General features: G+C 41.2%; 3 protein-coding genes and 1 non-coding gene across 5 annotated transcripts in view; all 4 read left to right on the forward strand.

The window, feature by feature from the left end:
- Positions 1–2,745: 2,745 nt before the first annotated feature.
- Positions 2,746–6,414, forward strand: stx11b.1 (syntaxin 11b, tandem duplicate 1). Its single transcript, XM_030047495.1, has 3 exons — positions 2,746–2,901; positions 3,025–3,394; positions 4,646–6,414. The coding sequence occupies exon 3, from the start codon at positions 4,653–4,655 to the stop codon at positions 5,544–5,546; it is 894 nt and encodes a 297-aa protein (XP_029903355.1). The 5' UTR covers positions 2,746–2,901; positions 3,025–3,394; positions 4,646–4,652; the 3' UTR covers positions 5,547–6,414.
- A 624-nt stretch (positions 6,415–7,038) lies between these two features.
- On the forward strand, positions 7,039–9,262 carry LOC115356359 (syntaxin-11-like). Of its 2 annotated transcripts, none has more exons than XM_030047491.1 (2): positions 7,039–7,222; positions 8,183–9,262. In XM_030047491.1, the coding sequence occupies exon 2, from the start codon at positions 8,188–8,190 to the stop codon at positions 9,079–9,081; it is 894 nt and encodes a 297-aa protein (XP_029903351.1). In that variant the 5' UTR covers positions 7,039–7,222; positions 8,183–8,187; the 3' UTR covers positions 9,082–9,262. The 2 variants fall into 2 exon arrangements, with proteins under 2 accessions (XP_029903351.1, XP_029903352.1); XM_030047492.1 differs by lacking the exon at positions 7,039–7,222 and adding an exon at positions 7,364–7,622.
- A 3,067-nt stretch (positions 9,263–12,329) lies between these two features.
- On the forward strand, positions 12,330–12,412 carry trnal-uaa (transfer RNA leucine (anticodon UAA)). Its single transcript has one exon. It is a non-coding gene; the product is annotated as a tRNA-Leu (tRNA).
- A 3,284-nt stretch (positions 12,413–15,696) lies between these two features.
- utrn (utrophin) overlaps positions 15,697–24,581 on the forward strand; it is a 217,804-nt gene continuing 208,919 nt past the window's right edge. Inside the window, exons 1-2 of the mRNA XM_030047485.1 lie at positions 15,697–16,103; positions 18,320–18,486. Of these exons, the coding sequence (XP_029903345.1) occupies positions 18,414–18,486 (73 nt within the window). The 5' untranslated portion in view covers positions 15,697–16,103; positions 18,320–18,413. The remainder of the gene's footprint in view (positions 16,104–18,319; positions 18,487–24,581) is intronic.

Here is a 24,581-nt window from a genome sequence, read left to right on the forward strand (position 1 = left end):
ACTGGGTCCTGATGGAGGTGTGTTGCGTTTGGGTGCTGACGGAAACTCCACAATTCAGAGCGGACACACAAACTACGCAATGAAGTAGACCCCCTACCACCACCAACAAAATTTCTACAATTTCTTAATAGCTTATAATGCCATAAAGCGTATACTTGGCATACCAATTTGTGACGTACACGTGGCTCAGATCACGATAAATAAATTACATTATACAACAGCATGCAACATTCGTCTGATGAACAGTTTCTCATTTTCATTCTGCTGCTGCGACTGTAAGAAGGTTCGTGCTGCTTGATATCCAAAAGAAATCATTATTTCCGACGCGGAGCACTAGATATCGCGCTTAGACTTTTACTATTAAAAAAACAACAATTTACGAGGTACACCTGAAAGCAGCAACACCACTGAGTAGGAAATTGTCCGCTGTTCCGAGCACGTAACTGCAGCACTTCCTTTTGATGAGATTTCGTCCTAAGTAACAATATTTGAGAAGATTTATTTTGTTAGTGATGGCATTGTACACAAATAAAAAAGGCTACACATTTGTCTTAACTGTAGAAAGGGAGCTCGGTAATAGTCTAGTTTGTCATCCTCCAAAATAAGATGTTGCACAACCTGCACACAAACTCTATAAAGATCAGTGATAACATAACACCAGCCGTTCACAGGATTCAAACAGACACAGTCATCCTCATGGATTTCATGTGCCAATAAGAAAATAAACAAACATGAAATTTAATTGTTTCTCATTTTTCCTGGAGACTGCCACAAAGACTTTGCTGCTGCATTCGGCTGCAGAGGATAGGCCTGTTCCAATGTATTAAATAAGTTCAGGTGCTTGTTACTTCACTATTTCGAGCTGTTATAAAATAGTTAAGTCAACATGGAGGTAGCCATAGTCAAAAGACAAAGCCACCAAGAAACACGCTTTCTCAGTTGTTTCAGTATTTGATCTGCCTTTTATTGTTTACTGATGAACTGTGTTCTCTGTCAGGCAGATGTGTCTATACGTTTGCGTGGCATAATAAGGGGTGTGTGTTTGTGTGTGTGAGAGAGAGTGTGTGTGTCTGTACACACTGTGGGCCTAATTTAAGTCACTGGATACTGTCTTATCTAGATGGGATCACATGGGAATCAGATGGCCCACTGCATGATCCTGCTCAACTGGGGCAAGAGGGGCCAACAAATGTGGACTCTTTCACCAGCTTGAGCAAGTACTTTTATTATTTAACAATTTATTTCATAAAAATAAAACATATGTATTTTGAAATTTAAAAAAAAAAAAAAAAAAAAACTTCTGGGGTATTTGTTTTTAAGCAATTAATGTATCTACAGGAAAGCTTTCTGTTTTGCTTGCTTGCTGTTCTGCTTTCTGTTCCTCATATCATAAATCAAAACTAACTTGTGAACTTAAAAATTGTATGCGCCATAAGCAATTGTTTTGCTGATATCAGAAGCCTGTGGCATTTGGCTGGTTTGTCCTGGTTTCACACTGCTGTTGTTTCATTTATTAGCTCAAGTAAAGTAAAAATATGGCAACTTTTGTTAAAATAGATCCAAAACACAAAAACAAGAGAGGAAGGAGGCCCAGAAGGCTTATACAGAGTTCTTATACATTAACTTTATTCTACAAATTCAACATCAATAAAATGAGACATAGAGAAGACAAAAAAGGAAAAGACAGAAAGATAGACTGTTGTCAAAGTTACACAAAATACTAGGTCAATTTATCATTCTCTATTTCAACCTCACACTAACACTGTAGTCACGTATTGAGTGATACCTTCACTGTAGACACGTGTTGAGTGATACCTTCTTTATGCCTGTCCTCAAGACCACATAGCTAAAATACCACACTCATGACTCTAGGAGGCAGCAGTGTAGAAGTCTCAGGTCCTCCTCTTTGACTTTCTCACCTCAGAGACCAGGTTAGGACCAGGACTTGAATGCCCTTTTCTATAACCTGGTTTCAAACTTGAGCTCAGCAAAGAGCGGCCAACAAGCTCATTATGTGCTGTTCTCTTTCTCTTGATCCCACAAGTCCTCAGGGTCATGCCAGGGTCAAATATAGATCGATGTCAGTTTGTCAGCAGGGGCTAGGGAGACTTTGGTTCAACATACATCTTCATCTTGTCCAGGGTCACCCATTTCAACATCTGACATCCCAATCCAGTTGATTACTGCCTATACAGTAGTCAATCCAGTGGCAAGCAGCTGGAGGAGATTGTCAATGAGGTGCAAGGGCTACATCGTAGTTGTTCTTCAGGGTTTCCTTTTTTCTAATAAATGTTGTTGCTATGACTTTTCCTACACCATGTACCTTTGCCAAGTTTTCTAGGCTTGTCATGGCTTTATCAACACCAACAATTTCTGACAGCTTTAAATTTGGTCCACAGTAAGGTTCTGACACATTTTGTTGCTTTTTTTTTTTATCTGAGTGTTGAAGATTTGTAGAAAAGACTTTGTTTCTCATAAATTAGCCCATAAATGTTATTCTAACTCATTCACTCATGATAATAAAGGCAAAATTATAATTTCAAGATTTATAGGCATATAACCCAGATTCATTTGGTTTGCCAGTGACATTTATTCTGGCACGACTGTAAATACAGCAGTCTTGTCAAAGTATCCCAAAAATGTTTTCCTACAGTTTTGTGAAAGGCTGTGAAAATGGCAGAGACAGAGGAGAAGTGTGTGTGCTTGCATTTATGCGATCATTTGCGCGTGACTGGGGAAATTGGGAGTCAGTCCTCCCATAGCCCGTCTTTCATCCCAGCTCCACCCAGTGCTGTTAACCTGCTGGGCTGCATGCTCATGGGTCGTGGGCATGACTGTGCAAAAATAGCTCTCCCGTCTTCTGTCATCAGCGTCGGTGCTGTCAGCTCCTTGAACAACAAGGTATGGAAAAGTTGCAGCATCGGGTATCACTGACAATAAATGTTTTTACTCGCTTATAGCGGCCACATTTTAGGGCGAAAATGAGCAATGACTGATTACTGATATTATTTGGTGATTTGTTAGGTACACCTGGGGCAAATTTTTTTTTAGTTACTCCAGAGATGAGAGTGGCACCAGCTTGCTGTTGAATGGGAAATGCTCACACCTCATCACAGACAATTGACGCCCATGAAACAGCGTCAGAGGAAGGCCAAACTGACCGGGCTTCATTCCTGAAAGTCGCAACTCAACGTTGCAACAAAACCAAAGTCAAATATTAGTTTGGGCTCCAAAGATAGCCGTGTTGCGCATATAGGGGCCCTTTGTGTGTGCACGCAGCCCGTCAGCCACAGCCTGCCGACGCATTCAGGTCCTGGAGGATGGTGCTGTGGCTCCCAAGCGACCTGAGCTGGAAGGAAAAAGTTTGATAACGTTACACATCCGAGCAAAACAGGTAAGGAGCTTCCCTATAACCTTGCATGTCTCATGGTGAGATACTGAATGAAGTACTGAATGCCATCAAAAGGCTGTTTGGGGTATTTTTTGGAATTATGTCCACAAGGACGAGGATATGTGAGCTCAGAACAGTGATCATTAGTCTAAGGCCAAAAAAGCTCTACAAAATTATTAACAATTGTATTTTCAGGAAAGCATATAAATAAGATCTATCGTCACTGGTTTGGTAGGCTGTTGTTCGGTAGGTATTCTATAAATTAATCTAATAAATATTTGTATTAACCTGGAATGGTTGGTCAAGTACATGCTGCAAAAAAGAAGGTGGATAAGATGAGTTTAAGTGGGTTTCTCCTCCACTATATCCATGGTTATAGCCCGTGACAATATACAGTGATTTTCCACCGTCAAACATGATCATCTGAAAATTCCAAGCATGTTGTCTAACCTTAAACCAGAATAATCCATAATATAGCCTGGAAGATTGAATGTGGCCTGTAATGTTTTACAAGTGTGATTGAAGAACCAAAAAAAGCAGACAACAAAAATCTCATCACAGGGATTCTTTACATGGAGACATTTTGAGACCCTAATTCTGGTAATTTCTTGGCCCTTTGAAGCTGAACTTGGTCTTGTTTACCAGATACTGGAAACAAGTTTTTTTCACAGACAGTTGTATGAATTTAACAGATTTTATTTATTTATTTATTTTTGACGGTCAAATTAGATAAAGAGTCAAACTTCTAGGATAAAAATGACAATCTTATCTTAAGTAAAAAAGAACTTGTTTGGCGAGGAGCAGCTCTCTAAGCCATTCATTTGGAGAACCTGTCAGGTGAGTGAACGGTGCTGGGTGGAACAGATGTAAAGGAAGAAGGAAAGACATTTCAAACAGGTGTGACAACTTGCATCAAACAGAGATTGTGGCTGTTAACCCTGCACATCATCTTAGCTGAGAGTGCTTCTTGATTTGGGTACTGAACATAAACATAAACAAAAAAAAGTTGTACTGTTTGTGAAAAAGTTTCTGAGTACCAGAATTTGTTGTATATCTGAGAATTTTGTTTATCTTGGCTGTTTTTATCTGCCGAGAAAACCGGGTCAGCTGTCCAAAAATATTTTGTGTATTACAAAAAGACAGATAACTTGTGTAATATTTTAGATTCCTTAAGATGTATGAGGGAGAAAAAGAGAGAGGAATCATCATCTTGTCATATATAACCCCCACCTTGTCTCCCTTTCTGTTCTCCAGCCCAACCATGAGGGACAGATTGAGCCACCTGCAAGAACTGTCCAACAGCCATGTGGAGCCAATGGACTATGCCGAGTCCACTGCCTCCGACTCCTTCAGCAATGTGGACTTGGAGGAGGAGCTGCAGCACCAGGCAGTGGTGTTTGACAACACCCCTGCCATGGAGGAGGTCTTCGCCCAGGCTCAAGACATCCACCGCGAAGTCCAGCTAATCCGCTTGGAGGTCAAAAAGCTTCGCGAGCAGAACTCCCGCATACTTCAGGGAACCACTCGCATGAGCACAATCAAAAGGGACTCTAATGCCATTGGTGCAGATATAAAGGCTCGGGCTGAGGGTGTGCTGACACACCTCCGGGACATGGACACCACAGCACACAAACTAGAAGAAGAGCACGGTGCTAATTCAGCCATCACACGTATTGCTAGAACCCAGTATGCTTGCCTTAGCAACGGTTTCCGTGATGCAATGTTTGACTATAATGAAGCAGAGATGAGCCATCGAGAGAACTGCAAGGCCCAGATCCAGAGGCAGATGGAGATAGTGGGCCGTGAAGTGACAGGCGAGGAAGTGGAGGAAATGATTGAGACAGGGCAGTGGAACATCTTTAGCGAGAACGTGACTGAAGGCAAGACGGCTCGGTCAGCCTTGAACCAGATTGAGAAACGACACCAGGAAATGATGGACCTCGAGTCCCGTATCAAAAACATCCATGAGATTTTCCTGGACATTGCCATGCTTGTGGAGGAGCAGGGCCCCATGCTGACCTCCATCCAAACCAACGTGCAGAAAACTGACATGGCCATACAGGACGCCCTCGTCAAACTTGGCCGGGCCAAAAGACATGACAAGAACAATCCCTTCAAGAAAATGTTTTGCAGCTGCTTCCCCTGCTTCAACTGAGGGACTGTGAGAGAAAAGATTAGATTGAGCGACAGGAAAATCAGCCGCCTGTTTCCAGGACTGAGAAAAAGGGGAAATCCTAACTTATTAGGGCATTTACTAAAATATGTTCCGTATGTACTATTAAATCCTAAGTTAAAAAGACATTTACTCAAATATGTTCTATATGTACTACAAAATCACAGTCATTCATTTTCTTGAAGTAGAACTGATTTGTGGACTTTTCCTGCAGAGCTATCACATAACAAACGTGCATTACACAGAATTTTCCAGGAAGTAAAACCAAGGTCTGCCACATAGCTATGATGTAAGACACATGTCTAAACTGAGTTGAAAAATGTTTGGATAAAAGATGTTTTTATTGTATTTTTAAAAATATAGTGATGTCTTTGTATGAAGGTTTTGAGACAGGTATCTCAAATCAGGATTCAGTCTCTCATGACTGAGGTGTGACAAAGACCTGGGACAAATAATGCGTTAAAAAACAAACTTTTTTTTTTTTTACTCCACAAAGATTCCACGTGGAAGCAATAGGATTTTAGGATGGGCCAGGATTATGTTTTTTTGTGCAATCATGGAAAGTGTTTTGCGAATCAACTTATGACACTTGTTTGTGTTTTTAACTAGATGACTTTTTCTGATACAGATGACTTTCTCTGAAACTATTAATACAGTAAACCCCAAACATATGGTACTATATTCAAGTTGAAGGAAAGACACAATACATATATATATTTTCCAGTACTACTGAAACCAGGTAACCCATGTCACATAATGAGTCACTGGCAAAACATATAGCTCATACAAATGCTACTTAGAGACATGAGACTGAAGGAAAAATAATGTCTTTGAAAAAGTACTGATGAAGTGTTATTGATGGAGATGCTTTCAACATTTACTGTACATATAAATTAATGACATTGTGACGCTGGTTGTAACTGGATTGTTCTGTGTTGATCATATTTGTCAAAATCTGCCATCATTTCTTCATCATCAAAATCTCGAGGAAACACGGAGGAGTGGCACCAACTTCACTTTAAACACGTGATTATTATCTGTCTCAATCATTCCATTTATATATTGTAATGTAAATTAATCTGTTACTTTTGATTTACATATTTTATGACTGTGGCAACATCTTTCTGTAATGTGGATCTATTGTGGTTTCATGTAAATTACATAAATTCTAACAATAAAATGCAGTGTGATTGTTTTTTGTTGTTGGTTTGAATATTAAATCAGCACCATAACACATAAGTTTTTCAGTCTCTCTCTAGCTGTCTCACTCACTGTAAAGACTCACAGCTACCTGTTTTGGTTAAATTCAAATGTGCATAGTATAACTGAACCAATACATCAGATTTTCTCACTAAAACATTCATTTAACATCCACTCTCTTACACTCCTTATTTCCTGAAACAAACTGAAACTTAAAGTTTTTCCTGCAAAGAAACTTGTGGTTCTGGCAGTGGGACGGCTCAGGGCTGTCACCTGGGAAGGGGAGGCAGCCAGCTACACACACACACACACACATACTGAGCACAAGGCAGATAAGCGACTTCCTCCTCAAGCAGTGAAAAGATGCTTTCTCAAATTTCTTGGACCAAATGAATCAACGACAGCCACATGGGAAGGACCTACTAGTTTTTTTATATCCTGACAGCTGCTCAAAAGAGGTAAGACACTTGTTCTTTTGTCAAAGATATGCAATATTTGATTCATTTCTGTAGCTACTTTGTGCTATAGAAGCACCTGGGCACAAGTGGTTAATTGATGGCACTACCTACCCACCTAATCAATGGATTACACTGCCCATTGGTGAAGAATGCTAGGATTGATTAACTGTGTGTCAAAAGAAACGAGAAAAGATTTTGACACATTTAGACAGAAAGGTTTTGCCAATGACTTTCTTAAAAAATGGTATGAGGAAATGAATTCTTGGTAGGAAGAGACAGGCGGCATGATAGTATCAGTGACACAAGATGGAGAGAAATGGATGCAGTCTTGAAAGCACTGTGTTGAAAATCTACAAAATGTTTTTATCAACAACTACATGAAGACACACTTGGTGCTCAGGTAATGCTAATCTTTCCCCATATGCTTGAAAAGTAAATATTTCGCCAGTTTCCTTGTTCCTGGTTTAAAAAGAAAAAACATTCCTATGTGCCATTCAGCGGTGACTGCTACCATTGTCTCAGACCTCAAGAACACATGCTATAGATAACGCAGACTGACCAGTTGTATCAGTTGCAGCGGTTACCTTGTAGATGAGTGTAGTGGACTTAGAAGGTGTGTGTGTGGTCAGTTCCCTGAGAAAAATTTAAACTTGTGAATTCGCATAAGTGTAACCTAATAACCAGTAAGACCGGCTCTTTCACTGACATGTCTCTGTTGTCCTTGATATTTGATTTTTTCCGCATGTTATTCTTATGGGGAACACCATAACGCAAGTTATGCGTATGGGCTATGCCTGAAACCAAGTATTATGAATACCTATAGCTGTGGGACTCATTTATTGTTATCTTTTTGATATTTATTGAACTGAACTGAATTAGTAAAGGCAGGACTCTATTAGAAAAAGTTAAACCAGGGATGACCACAGTGACAAAACTTCCTATTTTCCACTGGTTTCTCAGGCAAGATGCGGGACAGGCTACAGATGCTGCAAACCATTTCTGAGGAACAGGATTATGATCCAGAGCTGAGTGGGCCAGAGTGGGACGCAGATGGGGTGAGTCTGTCCCAAGAGGCGGTGGTGTTTGAGAACTGCTCCGTCACTGAGAACATCCTGAAGGAGGCTTACTCCATGCGCAAGGAGATCTCCTTACTGCGCTTAGAGGTGGAGCGCCTGAACAGACATAACGAGCGCTTTGGCACCAGTGTCCGCCGCCTCACCCTGCTCAAACATGACTCTGACACCATCGCCAGGAGGATCCACCAGCGTGGGGAGGCTCTGTATGCCCGCCTTGAAGCCCTGGGCACGCAGAGCCGCCAGCTGGAGGAGAAGGAAGGTCTTAACTCTGCTGTTTGCCGCATTGCCCGTGTTCAGCATGACACGCTCACCCGTGAATTCCACGCTGTTATGAGTGACTACAACATGGCTGAGGAGATGCAGAAGACAACGTGCCGTGGACGGCTTCAGAGGCAGGCTTCCATTCTGGGCACTGACATCACTGATGACCAGCTAGATGTGCTGGTGGACAAAGGGGGTGAGGGCTGGACTGTGCTGTCTGAAAGCCTGCACACACAGGAAGGGCGCACATCCCGCTGGGCGCTGTGTGAGATCAAAAGCAGACATAAGGAGCTGGTAGAGCTGGAGGCCAGGATGAAGGAAATCCATGAACTGTTCCTGAACATGGCCATGCTGGTGGAGGAACAGGGCTCCATGCTCAACAACATCGAGGCTAACGTGTGTGGCACTCAGGAATATATCGATAAGATCAATGTTCACATCAAGAAGGCCCTGCAGTACAAGAGGAAGAACCCCTTTCGGCAGTGTTGTCCCTGTCTTCCTTGCTGGAGACGGGTTTTATAGAGAAACTGAGCTGTTTCGTACCTATGAAATTAAATTTCAGGAATCTCTTTTAAAAATAAGAAATAAATACTGATCCTGTGTGTGTGTGTGTGTGTGTGTGTATTAAAAAAAAAAGTATGGACGACTGAAAAAAATGTATGCAATGCAATGGGCTTCATTCACATTTGGTAAATCCCAACTTGTAAACATAGGAACCAGGAAACATATCAATAAAAAGCAATTTGTCCTGAGCAGTAGCTTTGACTTGATAAGACTATTAGTAACTGATCAGTGAAACCTCTAAACAGTAAACTGATAACTGTTGTTATTATTACTGTCAGGAGAGGCAAATCCAGTGGTGTGTGTGTATGTGTGTGTTTGCAACATGCATTATGCAGAAATGGGGAGAGGTTGCACTGAGGACAGAAGACACAGTTGACAGGGTGCATTTAAGCAGTGATAGCTCAGTTTAAGATGAAGTCAGGATTAAAAGGGCTTAGAGATACAGTAAACCAAGTGCAGAAAATACTTATCAGAGTCATAAAGAAACATGACAGTGAAATCTGATGTGCTAGTAAATAATCCCAGTCTATAATCAACATTTTCAGTGGGAGGAGATTTAGAAAGCAAAACAATGAAATACAAAGAACACAAAAGTAAGAGAGAAAGAAAGAGAAAGTTGGAAGTACTGAGGATCATGACAAGTGCTTCTTCTTGGTAAGTCGAGCTGAAAAGTGTGCCGTTTAAAATGTTAAGTTGACCTGGTTGATGACAGAGAACTGCGACGTTGTGAGGATCAGGGTGAGTACGATGACACTGAAACTGAAAGGTTTGATCAACAAGTGTGTGACAGGGCAGAGGCACTGACTTTCTACGTAGCAGCACAGCCTGGGAGTGTTTTTTTTTTTTTTTTTTTTTGCATATCAATAGACAATGAGCTAGTGTCGAACAGTGGCAGAAGTTGTGAACATACAATATGCATGAATATGGAATAAAAGTGGGGACATGATTTTAATCAAACATGAGCAGATAGGATTAAGCATGATTTTAATGATAAACATAAGCAGATACATGATTGTTAAGCATGAGTGCACAGTTTCCTTCACCAAAGTCAGAAAAGGACAACCTGGCTGTCTGAAGAACGGCCAAAAAGGCACTGTAAGACAAACAGGCTCTTCTAGATTCTTCCTCATGAGTCACATGGGCTATTAAACAGGAGACGTCAGATGATCTTTTCTCAGATTGGTGACGTCTTGGGCTGTTACCATTATGCCTCTTAACTGTAAAAACCATTTAAGGCAGCGTAATTGTCTGGAGGTGGCGTGTCACAAGAGGGATATCTGGCACTCCAGCAAGAAGCAGTGACAAATAATGTAATGCTGTGAGGTGTTAATGTCAGGACTGGAGAACAAACAGTGGCAGTTTTAACTGTCCTTTCACATATTGGAAAAAAGACACCTGTGTACATTCATAAATACTTTTATAGTGAAAAAAAAAAGGGGATTACAATAAAAAAAGGAATCCAATATTATTAACCAGCCCATCACCCACCACCCTATGTAGTCTCAATTGGTGTCAGTTTTGTCAAAATGTATTAGCTTTATAGTCCAGTAATTTTAGGCCAAAATTGGGGTCAACCTAGGACAAATTGCAAGAGAAGCAAACTCAACTGATTTTGTATCCTCAGTTTGTCCTGAGTGAGGGAAAAAAAGTCCCAAGAAATCCCATTGGTGGAAAGTTTTGAAAATCACCTATTTATGACCACATATTACCAAAAAACACTGTTTTTAACACACAGGGAAAGGGGTTCAAAATTTTACTTTCAGATATCACTATAAAAATTCACAAGATGATTACACACACAAAGACAAGAAAAAAAGTCTATTACAAGTTCTTTGAATTATTCTGTTTTCACATGCATATCACACATTATCTGATTTGATATGTGCTAATAAGGAATATAAGGAATAAATGCCAGAAGAGACATTTAAACAGTAAATTAAAAGGTTACTCTGTTCTGGCATTTAGTCCTCATATTCCTTATTAGCGCATATCAAATCAGATAATGTGTGATATGCATGTGTAAACAGAATAATTCAAAGAACTGGTAATTGACTTTTTTTCTTGTCTTTGTGTGTGTAATCATCTTGTGAATTTTTATAGTGATATGTGAAAGTAAAATTTTGATCCCTTTCCCCCGTGTGTTAAAAACAGTGTTTTTTGGTAATATGTGGTCATAAATAGGTGATTTTCAAAACTTTCCACCAATGGGATTTCTTGGGACTTTTTTTTTCCCTCACTCAGGACAAACTGAGGATACAAAATCAGTTGAGTTTGCTTCTCTTGCAATTTGTCCTAGGTTTTTTCATAAAATGACTGGACTATTACTGGAATCACATTGTAGACTAACTAAAGTGTATCACTTGGTTGTATAGACATTTTAGGTCATTATTATTAGCCCAGAGATACAGTATTTTATAATAATAAAACATATGCATAATCTAAGAGGAGCTGGCTCAGATACCGGGGCCCTTTTGGCTCCCTCTCCGCCAAAGGGGGGCAGAAATGTTCACAGACGGGATGCTTACTTTCACTTCATTGATTCAAGTTTGTCTGGGAACTGTTCCTCTGTTTACGACCGCCATATGCGTAAGCCTACAAACTTACTACAGACTTGCAAGACTGCCAGTCCAGAGGTCCATGCTCAGTGCTGCTTCGCTTTATCATGCACGCTTTTGTGCAGAGCGTGTGGAGATGTTATATTTCTCTGTGTGTACATGCGTATATGTGAACAGCTAACGCAAACTTTCTCTCACGATGCTACAACTTGTGCTAAAAGCTAACACTTTACAATTAGCACTGGCTCGTAGATGGCAGCTGCTAGCTAGCTGGCTAACGTTAGTTTGATAGCGTTATCATTTCTTCAACGGATAAACGCTAACATTATTGTGGCAAGCCAGCAGGGTACTGTTTATTTTTTTGTTAAGAGTGGTGTATACGAGAAATCTAGCACAGTTCACAATAATTCACAACGTTATTAACGTTAGTGACAAGCCAGACATTAGCTAGCCAGTTCGCTGCCGCCGGTTGACGTTAACTCGGCGATCCCAGCGCTAGCGTCGTTTTTCCTCCCGTCACACAACATAGATAGATATGGAAACAGGTGATTATTGATGATGCGTTATATAAATATGGTTTTAAGAGATGTTCACAAATCGAGGGGGTGTTTAGGTTTACAATCTATTGCTGTGAGGGGATTGCGTGTATACACCAGGATGGCCGAGTGGTTAAGGCGTTGGACTTAAGATCCAATGGACATATGTCCGCGTGGGTTCGAACCCCACTCCTGGTAGAAGAATTTTGCCAAGATCTGATATCCAGCCACATGAAGACATGGGATAACTGTGCTGGAGCAGAACTTACACTGTAAAGCTGACGGTATGCATGCAAAAGCTCCTTAATTCACAACATAACCCCCATGCAGTCTCAATCAGGCTGCAGCTCGTAGGTACAGTGTTATAATTCAGTGATAAAGCTGCAAAAACTCCGAAAAAATATTGAAATGACGCTGTAATGAAATCCTCTCCACCTGGATGCTTAACAGGGTCATCTCCACGGCGGGTTAAAACGTGGTGAAATTGCAACTTTTTGGATTATTATTATTTATTCATTTTTATTATAGTACAAGGCCACCTCCTGCTGGTCGATACAGCTACTGATGAATAAAAATGCTTTGAATATGTTCGGTTTGTTACCACAAGAAGGGAAACGGAGTGTACTGTGCTGTTGTCATGCTGAAGTTATAATAAGTAAATCTGTCTTTTTTCAACATTGTAAGACCATGCAGATAATGGTAAGTATGTGAAAAGTGGCTTTTTATTGTATGGATCATGAATCTAGTCAAAAAAATGTTTTAAACTATGAAAATGCATAATTGCAGTGTTATTGTTTTTCTCTTACGTTGTGCTGTGTATCAAGGTGAAGCAACCCTACTGGAGTAATGACAGGTTTTAGACGTAAGAGGGCGCTGTAAGTCTTTGCTGTAGTTTCCTGGGTGTAGTCCAGCAGCAGCCCACTGAAGGCCTACACACACTCATCCCTATAATTTAGCTGCAAGGGCGATGCCTTGGAGACACCCAGTCATCTGCCTCTGCCTCATGAAAAGTTTCACCCAAAATAGCCTCAGTTCTCTTTTAAAGATGCAATCTGGATTTCATTTGACTGTGTAAGTTTGTAATATATTCACATAAAGTAGATTCCATAAGAGTTTGATGTATAGATGGGAAATAATCTTTTGGAACGTCCTTAAACCAACATACTGTAAATAGATCTCTTTTTCTCCAGTGTTCACAAACACTGCAAATGTCAACATGAAACACATACAATACATGTTTTTTAGTTATATAGGCTACTTTGTGTCAAAGGCAACACACTTTAGAGTGAAACAAGTCTACAGTCTAGTTTGTGTATATGCAGAAAAGCCAGAAACAGGGCCTTAAGTATTATCAACTTAAATAAATTAATAAATAAATAAATAAATTGCAGGTCAACATTCCTGGCTGTCTCCTATCTCTCTCTCTGCTCACCAGCCATGCTGTCACTTGATAGGTGCTGCGGGTCTAACAGAGCACTAATTTGTGAAATTGAGCTTCTTTGAGCTGTGTGAGGAAGCATCCACAAAAGAGCCCTGACAGCCGAGAACAAGGAGGGAGCGAGACAGGGCCTTACAATGGAAGATCAACATCTCTGCATCACCAAAGCCTCAGAGACTCTGTCCATGGGACTCTATCTATTATTCAGTCCCCGCTTGGACCGGAAAACGCGTTCCCTTTGAGACCGGCCTAACACCCGATGTAATAAAAAGAGGCCCAACACAAGAGAGATTTATAATTTATGTACTGAATGCAAAGATAAATTTAAAACTGATACTGTTGTTCAGGGTGATCAGTATATTATTCATTTAAAAGGTTCTCCAGTGTAGTTATTGATGAGGTAAGTTTGCTTGATTTGAAACAGTCAATAGGAAAATGACTCATACTAATTTGACTAATTTTGTCAGGTTTTTGTAAGTATTGAAATTTGCTTTTCAGTTAAATTTTTGGAGGCTGCTGCAATGTAAAACAAGCTGGATTGATGTAGCGTATCTGGCAAATCCTTAAAGGTTTTCCACTATTGCGGGAATTATACAGTCCTAAAAATATCAGAACATGGAATGCTCTTTGAATCCATTTCTTTTTTTAAACATAAAGATTTATCATATGATGAAACTCCCAAGCTCCCCAGCCAAATGTATAGCTAAAAGTGCAATTTAACCATTCTTGTTAATATGGGAGCTCCTTAGCACAATGTGCAGTGTAATTTGTTGATCAAATAATAGTTTTGTAAAATAGAGACAAACACTAAAAATAATTTCAGATGATGTCCTTAGGTCCAGTATTTTATCTAATAAGTTCTAGCTTTTCATACTCAGGACCCTCAAACTGACTTGGATTAATGTATGGACCCCTGTGTGCTGTGCCATAAGGACCATGCTATGAAAGATATTGTGGTTTGCACTGGAACTTTTACATGTTTTAATAATTTAAGACATATTAAAATAAGCACACATGCATTTTGTTTATCATCACAGTTTCTCTACTTTATGGTGAAATTAATCTATTCCTCATGTTGCTTAGGACCTCACTGGAATCTCCTCAAGGACTCTCAGTGGGTCTCAGGACCTCACTTTGGAAAACCAGGGGTATGAAACCCCTACTTGTCTGAGTCCTGCATGTGGAAAATGTTTGGCAGCCTCTGGCCCAATCAACAACATCCCAATTACGACATCCGACATTTCATTCAAAGCTTTGTCTTTTCCATTGGGAATCATTGGTGGGTTTTTTTGGTGCGCCGTCACGTGACGCACACCGCGCCATGTTTCCATCTGCGCGTCAGGAAAAGTTTTACAGCCAGGGGGGAAAGGCAAAGGCAATGCAGCAGACCAGCGTCAAGCTAACAGAGTAAGTAACTAAGACTTCCGGTTGCTGGTTTCAAAATAAAGCGTTGCCCAACGTTGCAATATTTAAATATCGTGAAACGTGAGTCTGTAATGAAGGAGGGAAGATGTGTAAATAACATTTTAGATGATTGTCATTCTTTTGTCATAATTACAGCATATATTTTCAACAAATCAAACAAGTCAGCCTCAGTATAGTGCGGGGAAAAGGGATCAAGTATAGACTGTATTTAATACAGGCCATGGGTTCAAGGCCCATGTCAGATAACATTTGTCCCGACGGAGTGTCCCTCAGAGATGCAGTTTAAAGTGCAGCTCCAGGAATGCCTTTCCGTATCAATAATGTACTTTGACCTGCCAATGGAGAGGTAAAACAAACAGAGCATTTCCTCAAAGGGATCAATTGCGTCTCCCGAAGTTGCACTTTTTCTGCAGAAGCCTGTAGAAGCAAGACAGTGCTCTGTTATTGCCAATTATATTACACTGTCCAAAGGCTAATGAAAAACCACACACAACACTTACAATTTTTATTAACGACACAGTAAAACGCAATTTCAGTGCTTTTATTTCGAAGGAAGTCGTGTCGAGTTTCCGGTTAATCGTGGCTTAACTGTGTGAAGTGACGCGGCTGTGGGAAGGAGCAGGGAAAGAGACAAGCAAGCAACAGGAGCAAAGTTGTGGGACTAAACTCCACAGTACTGCGGTGTCCACCCGTGAAATGAAATAACCATCTCTCCGTCTCGGATAGCTTTCAAGACACAACAACTGAGTTTTTGGGATAAATGAAAAGCGTCTCCTGAAGCTTTTTTTTTGGGTCACTTTGTTATTGTGGAGTGTGGATGCGCCTAAGGACTGTGCTTGCTTTCTCAGCAGAGTTTAGAAGAGTGCCTTGTAACATCACCCCTCAGAAAATGCCTTAAGTGCCCGGATTGATATTTTTTTCTTAAACTTGTCGATATTTCTTAATTGGTTTATCTACAGTTTGGTAGTTTTGGGTTTGTTTTGACGGAACAAGTCTCCCAACTGTCGCCCCTTGGTGACAGCAGAGGTGAGTGTGCCTTTTGGATTCAAGAAATGACTGAAGTTGTAACTAGCGAGCATAAACACTTTTGTGTCCGTGTCAATCCCAAAACACCGAACAATTCACTCAGTAGTTTTGCTTTAGTTTTAGTCCTAGACGTAAATATTTTGACGCTTAACGTTTGAAATGTTCAACCAGTATGTGCTTTTACTTTGAAGAAAGGAGGGAGGATTCGCACGTATGCTGCAGGCAAGAGACTCAACTGCTTGTTGAAGTCAGCAGAAACTATAGGAAAATTGTAGTGACATCATAGGAGTTCAAAAATACAATTAACTCCATTAAACACGCGATCAATCCCAGTAGGAATGTTATAGCAACATTGCTGTTCTTGTCAGGATAGTTGTAATGCCATCGGATTAAAATGACATACGAGTAGCTCTAATTTATTGGCCTGGAAAGACTGAGGCATACTACTTTTGTTGTCAAAAGAAACCTGACGAGAAAGCAAGCTACTGCACACATTTGTCTGTTGAATTGTGCAGCCGTTAAGATATTTGCTTCAAAGGGACCGATTGAATTCTTTTGCATGTTTTGGTTTTGGTTGTCAAAGCGGCTTTTTTTTTAATGGCGAGAGGAACTGAAATTGTAAAGGACACTGAATAAATGGGGCTGTCCTTTTCCTCAAATTTACAGCTGTTATTTTTGGGTCTTGCATCATGCCTCAAGAATTGTACCTCGCCATGCACTGCTCGATAAAACTGCACATAAACTCCTTTCATGGTAAAGACTCAAGCACTCTCAGGACTGGACAAGGTTCAGTACTTTTTTTCCCCCGTTAATTAAATGATACCCCAAATGTAAAACTGTGCACTGGAGAAACAGTGCAAGGCTGCACAGCTGCATTGAGGCCAGCGCTCAAGTCATTTGTTAGCAATCTAACCCTATGAAGCATAATACAGTTGGCAGGTGTCATGTCACTGCACCAGCAGCAGAAATGAATAGGTCATATCCAGTGTTGGCAGAGATGATGACAGATGGGTCATTTCTCAAGTGTCTTACTGGAAGCTGATGTGAGCGCACAGCACCTACAGAAACATCAGTGCCATTTGCCAGTTGTAGCACATGACAACAGATTAAAAATTGAATGTCAGACTTGATTAATCCTCATAAGGGAACTCCTCTTGCATGCATCGCCCAGCTGGAAGCTACTCACCGACATGCCTGTAGCTGGTCGGGATTTGTTGTCTTGCACAAGGACCTGGTCCTCCATTGAAGGACAGTCCCCCTAATCACTACTTTGCCCTGCTGCTGAGCTGAAACTCCCTATCCTTGCCTGAAATTATCTTTTTGGCTCATGTGCCAAGACCTGGTGAACTCACCAAATGTCCAAAAATAGTTCTTACCAAGCCAATAACAGCTAATTTTTCACAGAAGTATGCTATGCCACCCTGACCTGATTTTGTGTGTGTGTGTGTGTGTCTGCAGAACTCCCATGCAAAATCACTTCATCATTCATCATGAAATGCAACATTAAAAGAGTATTTTGACGTTTTGATCTGTACACTGTCATATAAAGTGTACGGTGGTCAGCAGGGACAAACTTTGGGAACAGGCAAAAACCAAAAGCTGTATACAACCAAGGTTGTTGTCTCAAACACTGTGGTGGGTAACCAAAGACATATTTTACTGGCATCTGGTACTTGGCAGGTGTTCATTTTGCACGCTGTTTGTTGTCTCAGACTGGTTTGTTACTGAGCAAGACCGTTGCGAAACTTTATTGTATCATTGCCTCTTATTGCAACTTAAATATCATTGTGGCAGTCACTTCATACATAAAGTATTGTCCAGAATGTTTTTCTAAGGTCATGGTGTGAATCTTATCTGTTTGTTCCCCAGCGATGTTGAGTGGGGAGGGAGGTGTAACCCTTGGACAGCTGTGTTGGTATTTTAACAACTCTGCTCCTCATGAGGTGTCAGGTCCTCTTGCCTCCCTGAAGTTTACTGTTTGGGTTTGTGTGTGTGTGTGTGTGTGTCATCAATGCATGTGACACTCTGGCTCCCCAGGTTTCCTCTGGAGTAAACGCCTCATCACTTAAAGTCATGTTGAGGCAGAAAAGTGCTAATGGCTTCCCTTTGAATTTCGATGGAGAAAAAGCAAAGCATTGGAGTGAGAGCTGAACAGCACAAAAAAGGCATGGTACTTGTTGCTTGCTCTGGACTGAAAATATTTTTTTTTCTTACAGGTGTGGAGAGAGAGGACCATTGCGCTGCGTGTGGAGAGCCAACGCGCAGTGTCTCACAGTTTGGATTAATATTTCAGTGGAGTAATTTGTTACCATGGCATCACCGGGTGATATTGCAGAGGGAGGAGCCAATGAAGAGTTCAACGACATCATTAAATGGAGATCTGGTAGGACTTGATCTTCTTAATCATGTCTTTGAGCAGGGTTGAGAAAAGATGCTAAAAATGGTCTTTAATCTGTGTTTGATGCTCAGTATGTCGTCAGGCAGAGCAGTGTGTAAATGTTTGGTAATGTCTTTAGATTGCATGTGAAGTGTGTCATTTTGTGGTCAGATTTACCAGTTTTTAGACTGCGTTCTGCAAGAGGACAGATATCTCATGGCTGCATGAAGAGAGAGAAAGTTATGTTGTACGTGCATAAAGGCAGTCACCCAGAGGAAACACCAACAAGGCCAGAAATCCTGTTGTGCATGAATAACCTCAGTTCCCATGGAAGCAGAGAAACAGAGATAGCAACAGAGGGATGAAGAGAACCGGAGATGGCTGATAGCAGCAAGTTAGCCAGGAGAAAGAAATTCAATTGAACGGTGCTGATGGGCAGAACTGGAAGAGAGAGGCAAGAAATACAAGGATGAGTTTAGAGAGTCGCACCCTCTGGCTCCTTCCTCAGCTGATTGTTCCACTCCCAAAATAATTTTTTTTCCTAGATGCAACCCTTGGAGAAACGCATGCGTACACACACAAATTAAAATTGTTTTTGTTGGAAGAGGAGTCCTTTCTAACAGGATAGTTGAAACACTTTCAATCTGTAAACATTCAAAGTTGGGACATTTTATATTTACGTTATGTTATGTGAAATAAATGCAGCCTTCACATCTTTTCTGCCTCACTTTTTCACTGTAAACTCTCAGTTGAAGCAAAACCGGCCCAAATAATTGGGTTAACTGTTCTGCACATAAAAAAGTGGGTAAACCGAATTGAACTGGTGGGTTTACCCTCCACCATGTCCCTGATGATGATGATGATAATGATGCTGGTGGTGCTGGCGGTGGATATGTCTACAGCGTCCAGCCCATGTGGCGGCGTTTCCCACTCCTTAGTGGTTTTAGGTTCCAGTCTCGGGAATGGGACCGGAGCCCAGCCTCGGAACGCTGGCAGATTCCGGGCCAGGAATTCCACTGTGCCGATGGAGTTTGTAATTTACAACGCTTGTCTCTGGACCACAATGCTTTTCTTACAAGGATTCAGGTTACCTAGCAACCTCATAAGTAATGTTCTCTTTTATGGCAAAGAGGGGAAAATTTAGCACGTAGCTACTTAGCTGCACCCTAAAAACAAGCCAAGAAATATAGCAGTTGTATTGATGTAATCTGCAGGCTGTGGCACCATTGCTTCTTATCTTCACTTGGCGTATGTGTTTTTGTTGTATTTGAGGTAGTTGGTGGTTGGTTGGCTTAAATGAATGCAGCTAAAATTAGTTTTTTTTTTCTTTCTTTTTTTTTTTTTTTTTTTACCTCATTCACAATCACTGAGTGCAAAGTGTGTTAAACTAGATTAGTTAGGATAAACAATTATTAACAGGGAAACGGCCACACACTTCACAGAGTGCTAAGCCACAGGGAAGGGGCTGGAAAACAACTTATTTTTTTACCACGACGCAGGGAATGTTCAAAGCCTCACGTTAAGAAACACATAAGACACACACACGGACACACACACACTCTCCCTTTTATCATCAGACAGACAGTCAGCAGCTTTCAGGTGGCCGGGTTTTTCTAAACTATAGAGACTTATTATAAACAGTGATCCCTCAGCAGCCAAACAAACTTGCCTTCTCCTCCTCTGGCCAAAACACTGTGCAAATGTAGTGTGAGAAATAGAGAGGGGAGGGTAGATGGTGATAAAAAGAGAAATTTGTTGTGTATGTTAGGTTGAAATGCGGGCTTTAAGTGGTTGTTGACAAACAAGTTAGCTTCAGGAAGGAGTTTTAGAGTGTGTGCTTGTGTGTGGTTGGGCAGGTGGAAAGATGTTTTCACAGCTGAGGAGAGTGAAGGCCTGTTTTTTTTTTTTTTTTTTTTTTTTTAAGGGAGGCATTAGTGCGCTTGTTCATGTGATCTCCACGCCTGCTGTAAGCCCTTAGAGTGTGAGGGGTGCGTGTTTGAATCTGACCAGTGGATTTTATACTCGCAGGACCTATGGACTATCAATCACCTGGTCATAAAAGCCCTTCCTTGTCATGGTTACTGATTGACAGAAAGTTATTATTGGTCATCCTGGATTTGCGGAGAAAATAATCAGGGTCTCTCAGAGTATTTCAGCTGCTGCATGTTCCAGCCATGAAATTGGAGTGTGTTGAGGCAGTGGTGGGTGTGTGTGTGTGTTGTCGCTCTACCTCCTGTGATGGAGGTCAGCAAGCCAGACACTCTGTCCCTTTCACAGACATATGCACACTCATGCTCAAATACTCAGAGGCGGGGGTGGCGGGGGTGTTGGTGGTGGATGGGGGCTCATGTTTTCCAGCGTGTCAAGTTGTTATGTAAGCCCACAATGGACCAGGCAGGGAAAGAAAGACAGAGTAAAGGACACAGAGGGAAGAGGGGGGCAGGGTAGAAACATGTGAAGCGAGTTCAAGCAGGCAGCGGTTCTGCGAAAAGTGACTCCAGTCGGGGAACAAATGTAATATTGCGCTTGCTATACATTTACGATAGTATGTGTTGGATTGAAGGTGTGAACAAAAAGGACTGGCACCTATTTGTCTATGCATTCTCATATAGGGCTCATAATTGATTTAAGGCAAAACAACTGGGAGTTCCAGATGGGTGGGGTCTAATATACCCATATTCAGACAACTCAGAGGGTGTCGCTGAAAAGCATACAGAATTGACTTTTAAACAGGGCTGGTTATTGGCAGGGACCTGCTAGAATGGCTTCAGTATGCCTTGGCATTGTTTCTCATGCCCTGTGATGTGGGCATTGTCGTCCCTGAGGAGGCCACTTCAATCAGGATAGAAATGTTTCATCAGGATAAAGGTGATGCCTCAGAATGACTTTGTATTGATTGGTAGTGAGCCTTCCTTCTAAGGGGACAAGTGGACCCAAGCCATGCCAAGAAGATGCCCCCCCTCCACGGCATAACAGAGTCAGCAGACCTCCTCACTGTAGGGGTCCAGCATTCAAGCCTGTAGTGTCCTCTTGGTGGATGCCACACATGCACTCTCCCACTTGTCCACAATATGGTGAAGGATGACTCATTTGACCACATCACTTTTTCCACATCTCTGTAGACCAATGCCACTGAACTCTCAAATGTGCATTTTTCTTTGTAATGAGGGCTTTATGCACTGCAACCCTACTATAATATCCCTCTCTGTGTACATCATCTTGTCAAAGACCGGTGCTCTATCCCTTCAGCAGGGTTTTAGAGACTTGAAAAATCTATGCCAAAGACCACTGAAGCTGTTCTGGCAGCTTGTGGTGGCTCAACAGACACATCATGTTGTTTTTTCATTGAATTTGTCACCCATCTTTACAAATAGAGCCTGAAACAACTTTATCATACCTGAGCAGAATAATAAAATACACTACATATTTTACGATGAATCAAATTCAAAATTCCTATATAAATTTATTAAAACTAAATTAGCACAGTGCACTTACTGACCCAACACATTAAAATGTAAATGTCATGTGAAAAAGATCTATGGCAAACCAAACCCATCTGATTTGACAAGATCTGGTTGGTTTAGCCTATTTCCTCTCCTGACCTGCTAGGCCTGCCTGTGTGCTTCCCTTCCCCCCACACATTAAACAAAGTGGAGACAAAGGTTAAAGGTCAAATATCATCCACAGGGTTTGGGCTATTGTTTAACAACCTGTACACATGAACACATTCACACACACACACCTACTCCTGACCCTGTTCCTCTGTGCGTTTATTTGTCACTTGAGAGCGCTGCTGTTGAAGAGCCTGGTTAAAAACACACTGAGGCGGCTCTGGTTTCCTGGCCTGCTCTTGTTTTTCTCCATCTCTCAACATCTCCTCTATTGTTCCCGCCTCTCCCTCTCCCACTTGCTCCCTCACTCACTACCGGACCCTCTCTCCCTCTCACCTTGACGGATGGTTGCTCTGTGTGTATCTGTGTTGGTGCATGTATGAATAACAGCATGAATCCCATTTAACGCAACAAAGTACTTTTATCTAATGGGCCTTGCAGCATCATGACTGTGTTGGTGCGGTCAATTAATCAATTAGTCAATTACTTGATTGCGGTTTTGGAAATAGATTAATCTTTTTAGTGATTAACTGGGTTTTCTGAGTGCTGCTTTGCTAATATCACTGCTGAGATGTGCTTATGTTTCTCAATTGAATCATAAAATGAATACTTTGTGTGTTTTTTGGCCTCTGGCTAGTCTAAGGAAGCAATTTGAAGACAATCTGTCGTTGCATTTTACACTTTGTACACTAAATGATCAATCAGTTAGTCAAAAACAAAATCCCTACATTAACTGACAATTAAAATATCTGCTAGTTGCAGCCCTAGAGTGTGTTCACCTTTTGCATCAGTGGAAATCAAACTTCTAACCTTCTCTGCTCTGCCTAAAAGATCATCAGCTTGTCGTCTGTGTGTGTGAGACGCACAGTGAAATAGAGGACATATTATTGTATCTAACAGAGGTTAGCAGACAGGAATTTGGAACTGGAAGTCAGCAAATGGAGGGTGTGGAGAGTGTGGTATTGTGTTAAATGTTAAAATGATTTCCCTGAAGATTTGTCACCCTACTAGCTCAGCGACATGTCATGTTGCCTAAACTTTTGTCTTGGCACTCACGGCAGGGTGGAACATGTTCTGAGAAATAGCTCAAGCGCTATGTATTGAGAGGCAGGGAGATTAGATTAACAGTTTTGGAGGAGTCACATCGACAGCGTCCCATAGCTTTATCTGTGAGAAGAGACGCTGTAGGGAGTATATTCAGCATATGGCTGCGACATAACAACCATATCCAGCTGTCATCAAGAGCTGTGCTGTTCACTCACTGAGAGGCCATCACACAGATTTGTGCATGTGTGGGTAGCATGCCACCCAAACCAAAACAAAGATCCTTTCACTCCACCCACTGTTGCCTCTCCATTTAGGGGCGATTATGATGACCTTTTTTTTTTTTTTTTTTTTTTTTAATTCCCTCCCAGTCGTGTTTTGTGAGTATTCATGAATGTGTTTTGACTTTTAGAGACGATAGCATGTACTTTATAGGACTGCCAGCTGGATGTGTCTGCTCAGCAGTACTATAGACACAAATGTCTGTGTGCTGGGAAATGGGAGGGAAGGGAAGGAGCTCTCCAAATCCTGGCTGGAAATTTGGGAATGGAGGCCCAGGCCAAAATTTCTCCCCTGGGTGCGGTTGTGTGTGTGGGACTTGCTCTTTGGTGTGTGTGTGTGTGTGTGTATGTGTGTGTCACAGCACACAGACACCCCACCCTGCACAGAAGACAATTAACCTTTTCTAGGGAGGTCTTGAAAAGGTAGAAAATGATCAGTACACTCTTTAAAAAGCTTCTGTAGTTATAATGCTCTTTGTACTTTCTTTTGTGTATGTATGTGTATTTGTGTGTGTGTGTGTGTGTGTGTCCATGCTCCATGAGAATCTTACAACCTCTGTGTCTTACTTATTTCATGGTAGCAAACAGCTGGAAACACACACTTGTATACACACACGCCTTTTCTCATGAATCTCGGTTTCCTTAACTACCCCTCCTTCTAGTTACACACACACACACACACACACACACACACACTTCTCTCCCCCCTTTCCTTGCTCATTAGGGCTACAAAGCCATGTTGCCCAATCTACCTTCTGACCCTTCGCATGACACAAGAGGATTTACTAAAACAAAAAACAGGCTGAGGCCCAAAGAGAGTTAGATTAACCCTTGAAAGCTACAGCAGTATTTCTACGTAAATTACTTCAAGGGCTTGAAATTTCTCCCTGTTTAAATGTGCACTTTCTCATAGCCCTGAGGGTTTTTGTTGCCCTGCAGTCATCATAACAAGCTTGTTAAAACTGGTTCTGATAGTTTAGGTTCAATATTGATACTAAGGCTAAACCTACACTCTTTTAAATGTTGCTCCACATAGAAAAATATATAGAAAAATATATGTTACTTCAAAAATGTGCTTACATTTACTTTTCTAAGCAGAATTAGTGCACGATTTCTTAAATTAAAAATGCAGAGACTGAAGGTAAAATTCAAGATGTAGGAAATC

Source organism: Myripristis murdjan, chromosome 24 (assembly GCF_902150065.1).
Source record: "Myripristis murdjan chromosome 24, fMyrMur1.1, whole genome shotgun sequence".
Lineage (NCBI taxonomy): Eukaryota > Metazoa > Chordata > Actinopteri > Holocentriformes > Holocentridae > Myripristis > Myripristis murdjan.

Bases quoted from the DNA above. Each gene is read 5' to 3' on its own strand.
- stx11b.1 (XM_030047495.1), top strand. From the start codon at position 4,653: ATGAGGGACAGATTGAGCCACCTGCAAGAACTGTCCAACAGCCATGTG.
- LOC115356359 (XM_030047491.1), top strand. From the start codon at position 8,188: ATGCGGGACAGGCTACAGATGCTGCAAACCATTTCTGAGGAACAGGAT.